At 29.7% G+C, this 10,266-nt stretch overlaps 1 protein-coding gene across 1 annotated transcript; it reads right to left on the bottom strand.

The window, feature by feature from the left end:
• Positions 1-309: 309 nt before the first annotated feature.
• LOC119604653 (RING-H2 finger protein ATL5-like) lies at positions 310-999 on the bottom strand. The gene has a single exon (XM_037957413.1). It carries the CDS (start codon positions 997-999, stop codon positions 310-312), a length of 690 nt encoding a protein of 229 aa, XP_037813341.1.
• Between the last annotated feature and the right edge of the window lie 9,267 nt (positions 1,000-10,266).

The following is a 10,266-nucleotide window of genomic DNA, read 5'->3' on the forward strand; positions in this document are numbered from 1 at the left end:
ATATTGGCATTTAATGGCCTCACAAAATTCTTCCCAATTAAAAGATTCGGTCTGTTTTCGATATCGCCAATACCAATCTTTGGCCTTACCATTTAAGAGAACATTTAAGTTTTTGACGATGGGAGTAAAATCTCCATTAAAATTATCATAAGTTAATGATCGAATTCTGTAGAGAAATTCCTCTACATTCAAACCGGATGGGGAACCATCAAATTTTATATTCCAGCTGGAGATAATGGCTGTTAACTTGTCCATGTTATAATTGGCGACATTAGAATGTGAAACTGAGGATGTATTGACCCTGTTTGCCTAATTTTGCGCAGATGTTACTACATTCCTATTCTCAAAATAAATATTTTCAGTACGATTTGTGCGCGGCTGGCTATTAGCATTAGGAATTAGGTTTAAATTAGTTAGTAAACGAGTGAGATTGTTTTCAATCATTTTATTTAATTGCTCATAATCTACAGTAGCCCTTGCGTTTCTAGAAGGTCTAGAATTTGAAGGGTTATCAACGTTTGGTGAATTTTCTTGACTTGGACGATTAACATGCCCTGGAGTAAAAACTTCTTCGGAGTCATTAGCTACATTACTGAATTCATGTAAAGAACGTTGACTTTCTTGAAACAGATTTCTAACGTGGCTACGAGTGTTGTAGCGTTTAGCCATTGCTCCTCTTCCTCGCTTTCCTGGAATCTGTTTTACAGAGGGATTTTGTTTATTTAAAGGATTAATTTTCTTCAGATCTACTAGTTCGCATGGACGTTTGCAAATGGGGCATTCGGTGTTATTGGATAAATAATATTCAATACACGAACGGTGAAACGAATGATTACAATTTGTGATATTTAAACAATCGTCATTTTCTGTCATCAAATTATTACAAATCTGACAAATGGGCTCAGACTCTGAAACAATGATAGGCGCAGATTCCATGTTTACAGGTAATATAGAAGCTGAAGCAGCAGCTTCGTTAGGAGGTGTTCTCGAAAGTGACATTTCAAATCAAAAAAAAAGTATAAAAGATGTTACGAACAACTCAAAACTTATCAACAAATACGAAAAAAAATCTTAGGGAATTCTTATTTTTTTTAAGAATTTATTACCCTTCAACCTAATACAAACTTTCGAGTTTAATTCCAACAATAATCGTATAAAATTTTATGCTTAATTCAAAAGGTTAAAATTTTTTTTTTTTTCACAAGTCTACATGAAAGGAATTATTATCAACTGTATCTAACCTATATTAGTTATATTCAAGAATTTAAGAAATTAGCAGATGTTGAAATAAATTTCGTTAAGGCTTAGTAAACTTTTTCAGAACTTCGCAAGGAGTCAATTCTTGAATTGTTGGCTTGTTTAAGGAAGTAGATTTTAGAAAAAGATGAAAGACAAGAATTTTGACAATTTCAGAAATTTATCTACTTTGATACTTTGAAAAAAAAAAAAATAATAAAAATGAGCAAGAAAATTCTTTAACATATATTTACTGCTATATGTGACTTCTACATTGTTTGTATCAGTTTATCAATAAATTAAAGAAATAGAAGATAATCGTATTATCATACAAAAATTAGTTTTTATTTTCCTTAGTATATATGTATATTAGGGTGATCGATTATTCGACATTTTCCAAAAACCGGTTTTCGAATAGTTCGAATAGTTGACATTTGAAAAAAACCGGTTGATATTTTTCAAATTCAGAAAAAACCGGTTAACCGGTTTTTCATTATAAATAAAAAATCTATTTTAATTTGAAAAAATTAACGTTTATGTTTAAATTTGATTAATAAAACATGGCCCGAACTGATTTTTAACAGTTTAAAAGATTATAACTTTAGATCTAGTCGTCTGATTTACATTATTTCTTTAATATAAAAAATTAGGAAAAAAGTGGGACACTTCTGTTAAACATAAGGAACTTTGTAATACTAGCTTATTCTAAAATCCCTGCTTAGGCAATTTTCAAAGGCATTCCAACACTTCCATAATATTTCAGCCGCAAATTAATTGTTGTTATAGGAATATAATCTTAAGATTGGTAAAATTTTATCAAGCAGTTATTCCAATCAATTTTACAAATAAAATTTGTTAATTAATTAATAAAATCAAAAAAGTTTAACCAAAGGTGCTTTAGAAAAATATACTCTAGTTCCTGTACCCCAATATTTTTAAAATTTAGACGGGCTGTATTATTATCTACTTCAAAAATTAATTTAAGTAATCTTTGAATACAAAGCAAATAAAAGTATTCGAAACCGGTTTTTAAAAAGTAAAAAAACCGGGTTATTCGATATTCGAAAAATCAACATTTAGAAAAAACCGACACTGGTAAAGCAGAAAAAACCGGTTTTAAAACCGGTTGAAAAACCGAGGCGATCACCCTAATGTATATATATATATATATTTTTCTACTCCATTAAATTTTATCAACTTGTTCACTCTTACAAGAGTTTTGACATAAATTTTCAAATGTATATTGACGAAAGTGAAAACATAATACTTTATATTTTCTCACTTTATGGTATAATTTAATAAAGTTTTTATAAACTGTGTTTTCTTTTTGGGTAATAATTGGAATCAGGTGTAAAATGTAAGTATAGTTGTAACTAATAAAATATGTAGGCAAAACAAAACCAGACTATGGAGATTTTTGTACTAAAATGTTTAAAACTTCAATATGACAAACCAGATTTTTCTTTTCCACTATAAACTTAAACAAAAATTGGACAAATATTCGCAACCGCAAATTTTCCGTTTTCCTAATATTTATTCAAGGGCTGATACCTCAGTATAAAGAAGTTAAAAATCAAATTGTTACAAATATCTAAAATATTTCAGAAAAATTATATGACAAATTACATAACTAATTAAAAAGACAGACAATTGACTTATCGGTCGTTTAACTCGCAGAAAACGCAAGTTAACGAAATTCCAGAGAAGTGTTGTTTGTTATTCAACCAGACATGTAAGTTTGTAACACAATTTTTCAGAAAACTTTATTTTAATGAAATTTAGTAAATTTAACAATAATCGGAAATAGGAACCAAAAGCAAACAATGGGTTGTTTAACTTCCGGGCCCCACGTTGGGCGCCATTTTATATTATCTGTAATGTACACAAAGAAACGACTTCCACTATTCAGTAACAGAATAAATTATTTACTCTTAGAGATTGCCAAGTTTAGGACTGCGGGAGCCATGTAGTAGCTAGCAAACAATCGGGCAGGGGGGTTCTGTCCTTCCTTGAAACAATATCCTGTTCATATACAGATGGTTTTATTGTAGACTCCCTATTTTTTTCTAACGATGTTCATAGAAAGTAAACTCAATGGACCGGAATGACTACGAAAATAAAATTATTACTACAAAAGCCCGTTCATAGTCATAAGTTAAAAAGAGCAAATCTAATAACAAAACATATTTTAAACACTATACTCAAATTCAGCTCTATTAGATGTTATTTAAGAGCTGTTCTCTGTACCCTCCCAATACCTGTGTTCTAAAAAACAATATTATTTAGAACCCCTTGAAAAACACTTAACACTTTACCCTAGAAAACACATAACTTTATATTCAGCTTGACATTATAGTAATTCAAATATTTATTCAATTAAAATATTCTAAACATTTTTAAAATTTAAAGTTTTATAGAATTCTTGCTTATATAGTAAACTTTCAACAATAGAAATAACAATAATACTACGTAATTGGTGACAAAATAGTGAGAGCATTCATTAACAAAATATAATTTTAATAAATTTGAAATATAAACCGAAAACGTTTACGTTTTATGACCGGTTACGAATGTAAATGTTTCAGAAAAAAAAACCTGATGTAATAATGTAAATAGGTATGTTGCAAAGTGATATGTATTTCAACTCAGTTTCCCCCTTTATTAACTATGTAGATTTTATAATTGCTCTTTTTAAAGAGCTACAATATTTAATTATACAATTTGTTTTGCATGATCCCGTTATATCATATATATTAGGTTTAAGTCATTGTTTTAATAAAGACTAGTTTGAGTTGAGTTGTAAACAGCAACACGTGAGTTTCAATTTGTTAAAAAAACATATCATTGGCGACGAGGATTAAAAGTGAAAAAAAAAAAAAAAAAAAAATTATAATGGCAGAAGGCCCAGTCGCTTTAGTTGGAACTATAGAAATATATAATGCTGGTGAAGATTTTGTTCTCTATATTAATCGGTTGAACCATCTGTTGTCTCTCAACAAAATTAAAAATGATGTGGATAAAATATCGTTTTTAATAAGTCTTGGAGGAGCAGAACTCTACAAAACAATGTGCTCACTTTTGGCACCTAAGACGGAAGCTGATTATAAATATGATGATATAGTCAAGTTGCTCAAAACACATTTTAAACCCCAAAAGAACATTATTATAGAGTGCTTCAAATTTTTCAAAAGAGAACAAAAACCATCAGAAACAGTTTCAGAATATATTGTGGAACTTAAGCAGCTCGCACAAGAATGCGATTTTGGGTTGTTTCTGGAAAAAGCTCTCCTGATCAAATTTGTTTGTGGACTAACAAATGAAAATATTCAAAATAAAATATTAAACGAAAGTGGATTAAAAAGTTTTGAGAAAGCATGTCAAATTGCATTGTCGATGGAAATGTCAAACAACAATATAGAGCTTATGAGAAATAATTGCGAAGTAAACCGGCTTAACTATGGACGACTTGGGGCAAGGAAACAGACTGCGGACGACTATCAGGCTACAAAGACGCAGGAGAGGAAAGTCAACAACAGGTCCGATATAAAGTGCTTCTATTGTAAAAAGCGTGGTCATTACGAGAGAAACTGTTGGCATAAAAGAAGAGATGAAGAAGATGAAAATAAAAATATGTATGCAAAACGTAAGAATAGAAATAAGATTAAACATATAGATTATTGTAGTGATGAATATGTTAGTGATTATTCTAGTAATGATTATTTAAATAATTTATATGATTGTAATTATACAAAATCGTTATTAGTTTTTGTTAAAATTGAAGGTGTTCGTATCGAAATGGAAATAGATACAGGAGCTTGTGTTTCCATTTGTCATATTTCAAATTACAATAGTTATTTCAAAAATTTAAAGTTAGAAAAACAATGTGAAAATCTTAAAGTGGTAACTGGCGAAAATGTTGACGTGGTTGGTTCTGTTGTTGTTGAAGTGGAATTTGAGGAAAGAATTCATAATTTGAAATTGGTTGTGTTGAATTCGCAACACATATTTAAGCCCCTTTTAGGAAGAAACTGGCTAGATGTAATATTTCCTCATTTAATAATGTAAATGCTATAAAACTCAATACAAATATTAATTTTTCGTTTGATACATATAATAGTCTGTTCTCTAAAGGAAATGATTCGACAATAAAAGACTATGTTGCTGAAATTGTTTTAAAAGAGGAATCATACCCAATATTTGCAAAAGCACACCAAGTACCGTTTGGATTAAGAACCAAAGTTGAAGCGGAACTTGATAAAATGTGTGAAGAAGGCGTATTAGTTCCTGTAAATCGAAGCAAGTGGGCAAGTCCTATAGTCATTGTTAACAAAGGTGACGGTTCTATTCGAATATGTGTTGATTGTCGCAGAACTGTGAATAGATTTGTAGAAAATGAACACTATGTATTACCTAGGGTAGATGACATTTTGGCAAGTTTGTCAGGTTGGAATTATTTTTGCAAATTGGACCTAACTGGAGCATACTTACAAGTAAAAGTGTCTGATCGATCTCGCGAAATACTGACTATAAATACGCATAAGGGACTTTACCAATACACCCGTTTAGTTTACGGTTTAAAAACAGCCCCTCAGATTTTCTCGAAAATAGTATGTGAAATTTTAAAAGGATTAGAAAAGGTACAGGTATACTTTGATGATATATTAATTGGTGGGAGCGATGTATATGACTGTAAAAGTAATTTAACTGCAGTTTTAGATAAATTGTTGGAATATAATATAAAAATTAATTTTGATAAATGTAAATTTTTCGAAACGGAGATAAATTATTTAGGATACACAATCAATAGAAGTGGTATTTCACCATCTAAATAAAAAATAAAAGCAGTTCTGGAAGCCCCAGCATCTACGAATAAAAATCAATTAAGATCATATTTGGGAATGATTAATTACTATAATCATTGTGTACCTAATTTGTCGTCTGAATTACATTTGCTATATGATTTAACAAGAAATAATGTAAAATGGGTGTGGTCGGAAAAACATCAATACATTTTCGAGAAGAGTAAGGAACTAATAACTAATATTGGAATTTTAACTCATTATGACCCTACTAAACCAATTATAATATCGTGTGACGCTAGTCCCTATGGCGTAGGTGGAGTTTTGTCCCACATTGTAAATGGTAAAGAGCGCCCTGTTATGTTTGTATCCGGCTCATTAAAACCATCTGAGAAAAATTATTCGCAACTCCATCGTGAGGCCTTGGCAATAGTGTATTCGGTTCGGAAATTTCACAAATATATTAATGGGTTACAATTTACTATTGAAAGCGATCATCAACCATTGCGTGAAATATTTTCCATCAACAAAGAACTTCCATCAGTCACCTCAAATCGATTACATAGATGGGCTATTTTTTTATCATCGTATAATTACAACATAAAATATAAAAGCGGATCGAAAATGTGTCATGCAGATGCACTATCCCGTTTGCCTATGCCCCAATATACAGGTGATGATAATGATAGTATAAATATTTTCCAAATAGCACACGAATTGCCAGTAAGTATGGATGATATTAAAAATTGTATGAATAAAGATAAGGAACTGACTGAAGTATATAAATACATACAGTATGGTTGGCCTAAAAATGTGCCCGAGTATTTACATAAATTTTATAATAAAAGAGTGTCGCTGGCAACTGAAGATGAGTGCTTATTCTATGGAGAAAGAATAGTAATACCCTGTACTTTAAGAAATAAAGTACTTGAGCTATTACATTGTGGACATATTGGAATTGTAAGAATGAAATCGTTAGCAAGGACGTATGTTTGGTGGCCAGGAATCGATTATGATGTAGAAACGTATGTTAAGTCTTGTCATGCTTGCAGTTTCAATCAGCATGCTCCAAAACCTATTTTAACAACGTGGAAAATTCCGGAGAAGCCCTTTGAAAGGATTCATATTGATTTCTGTAAAATAGAAAATATAACTATACTTGTTATAGTTGATACTTTTTCTAAATGGATTGAGGCCAAAATTATGAAGTCAACAACTGCTAAAAGTGTGAACGAAAATCTTAGATCATTTTTCTCCATTTTCGGTTTGCCAACAGAATTAGTAAGCGATAACGGCCCACCCTTTAGTTCAAAGGAGTTCACTGAGTTTTGTATTAACAGTGGAATTAAGGTCCTTAAGTCACCACCCTACCACCCACAGTCTAATGGGTCGGCAGAAAGGGCAGTACAGACTGTAAAAAGCTCATTAAAGAAATATTTATTGGATCCGAAAGTAAAACACAAACCTTGGGATTTCAAAATAAACAATTTTTTGCTCAAATATCGAACAACACCAACAGCAACAGGAATTGCACCAGCACATATTATTTTCAATTTCAAACCAAAAACATTACTAGACTTTGTTAACCCGAAAAATATGCTCAGAAAAGAAGAAAAAAATAGAATAAAGGTTGAAAAGAGCGAAACAAATAGAAAATGTAATATAGAAGAGAAAATTATTGAATACAAAGTAAATGAAATTGTTTTGTATAGAAATGTATTAAATAATTATTGTAAATGGACAAACGCAAAAATTGTAAAAAGATTAAGTAACATAAGGTATTATATTAGTGTTAATGGTACTCAGAGAGTAGCGCATGTAAATCAACTTAAAAAATTTTATGGGAAAGTTATAAAATATAACTCAAATATTTTAACTTATAAGGAAGAGAAGAAAAGAAGGAGAAGTTGTAGTCCAGATATAGAATTAAGAAGATCGGAAAGAATTAAAAGACAAAAAGAAGATAATTAACTTGTTTGTTGTATGTGTATTTATATAATTCTTCATTTATCATAATATTTTTCGTTATATTGTATTCACTATGTTTTAATTCATATCATTCGTTGTGCTATATGTTACATGTATGTAAATATTCAAAATATTAATAAGACTTGCATACTAAATTTTTTAAATACATATGTATATACAATTCGAACTAAAGTGAGAAGGAATGATATGTATTACAACTCAGTTTCCCCCTTTATTAACTATGTAGATTTTATAATTGCTCTTTTTAAAGAGCTACAATATTTAATTATACAATTTGTTTTGCATGATCCCGTTATATCATATATATTAGGTTTAAGTCATTGTTTTAATAAAGACTAGTTTGAGTTGAGTTGTAAACAGCAACACGTGAGTTTCAATTTGTTAAAAAAACATATCACAAAGATTTAACTAACAGTATGTAACTTAATATGTAAGTAAAACAAGAATGGTTAATAAACAAAAGCTTTTCTAAATGAGATTAATCATATTTAGTGATAATAATAGCAGAACTTTACTTTTTCACCAACATTGTTGCTTGCTTATGATGTAATTTGATACTCATTATTGCTTTCTTACATATTTATTTACTTTTATTTATGATCAATATTAGAGGTATGCAGTAATATGGGACTCACCAAACATGTAATTTCTCGACGATCTGGAAGGCCTCCTAGAGCTCGATGAACATGCTGCAGTTTAGGTTGATAATGCTGTAAATACTTGTTTACATAAAATTACATCAAATTTACTAACATTAATTATCTTAAAGTTTAGCTTACGATTGAATTAACCAAGGCTCACACTTAACAAAATAAATTAAATCAAATTAGAGTTTTTTTTTTTTAATTAAAGTACAAATTAATGGACATATTTTAATTCATACGCTCAAGTTTTTAAAGTGTTAAATTATTTACAAAATTCTCATGTTTTCGTGTTTGTTTTAATTGTTTGTTACAATGTTTAAATTAAAGAATGGTGTGATGATACTTAGGTTATAGAATGATCATTATCGATCAATTGTTTTAATCTATGGAATATTCAGTATTTTACTTTGTGTTTGATTTCGTATTTTGTTAAAATTTAGGGTTTAAGTAATAAAAATGAGAAGAGGAAGAGGGAATAAACAAATTAACAAATTTGTAACATTATGAGTGGGTAGTAACCTAACACTATCCGTATGGAATTTTCAGTTTATTAACGATGGAATCTTATATTTATAATATTCAGATATTAAGTAGTTTTAAGTATTTATAAGCATTTGAAATAAAATTTACACCAGTTTTTGTATGAAATTCTGTAGAAACAATGAAATCTTTGTTTTTGAGAAATTGAGTTTCTAGGTACTTTACAACAATGAATTGAAATTGAAAATGTTTGTAATACTGAATCACGATTTGGAATTACTCTTTTGAGGTTTAGCAAAAGTAAAACGTGAGCATGTTGGTTAGATGAATTGTTGGTATTTTTATTCACACACTGTTCGGCCCAAGGGCTATTTTTTTAGGATTTGCCAAATTTTCCTTGTTAAACCTATACAGATTAGGATGATGATTTTGGGGTATCTGCGTTCTTCGGTTTTTTTGGATTATCTGATGTGGGTAACATAAATCGTTCTAATTTATTGTGATTTTAAGGAGATTTTGTGTATATGGTTCTGTAAATATGCAGAACAAGAGTGTCTTAATTGGACAGTTTAAGCATTTCCCTTGTAAATCAATATATTTACCTGTTTTAATTTCACTTATAGAAATATGATATAACCAAACCACATGGGCCGATTTACAGGTTTGGGTTTGCCTTCGCCAAATTCACTTTGGGTAACAACTTTAGTATTAACTTTGGACCAAATTTATGGAATTACACTTCGATCTTAATTGGAATTCAATTTGATTATTATTTTGTGCACAAATTTTTGTATACGATTGACAATTGTTTCTAATAAATTATTAACAAAGGTTTAATGTTCCGAGAAACTTCTAGGTGTGGAACCAAATTTAAAATGGCAGAGTCTTGTATTTTTCTCTAGAACGAAACTTTATATAAATAAGAGTGTAATGACAAACACGTATAGTTATCTAGGAGGTTTGTTAATTAAATGATGAGAAAAAAAAAAATGCAATGATCATTGGGTTTGGCAATGACATCGGTCTATCAAATGTGATAATAGTGTTCACTTGACGTCATTTAATAATTTAGAAAAATTTTCCACTTATTTTCAATATCTTTCGTATAATGAATATTA

Source organism: Lucilia sericata, unplaced genomic scaffold (genome assembly GCF_015586225.1).
Source record: "Lucilia sericata isolate MDLA Ls3-8-SP2 unplaced genomic scaffold, ASM1558622v1 Contig000414F_arrow, whole genome shotgun sequence".
Classification (NCBI taxonomy): domain Eukaryota; kingdom Metazoa; phylum Arthropoda; class Insecta; order Diptera; family Calliphoridae; genus Lucilia; species Lucilia sericata.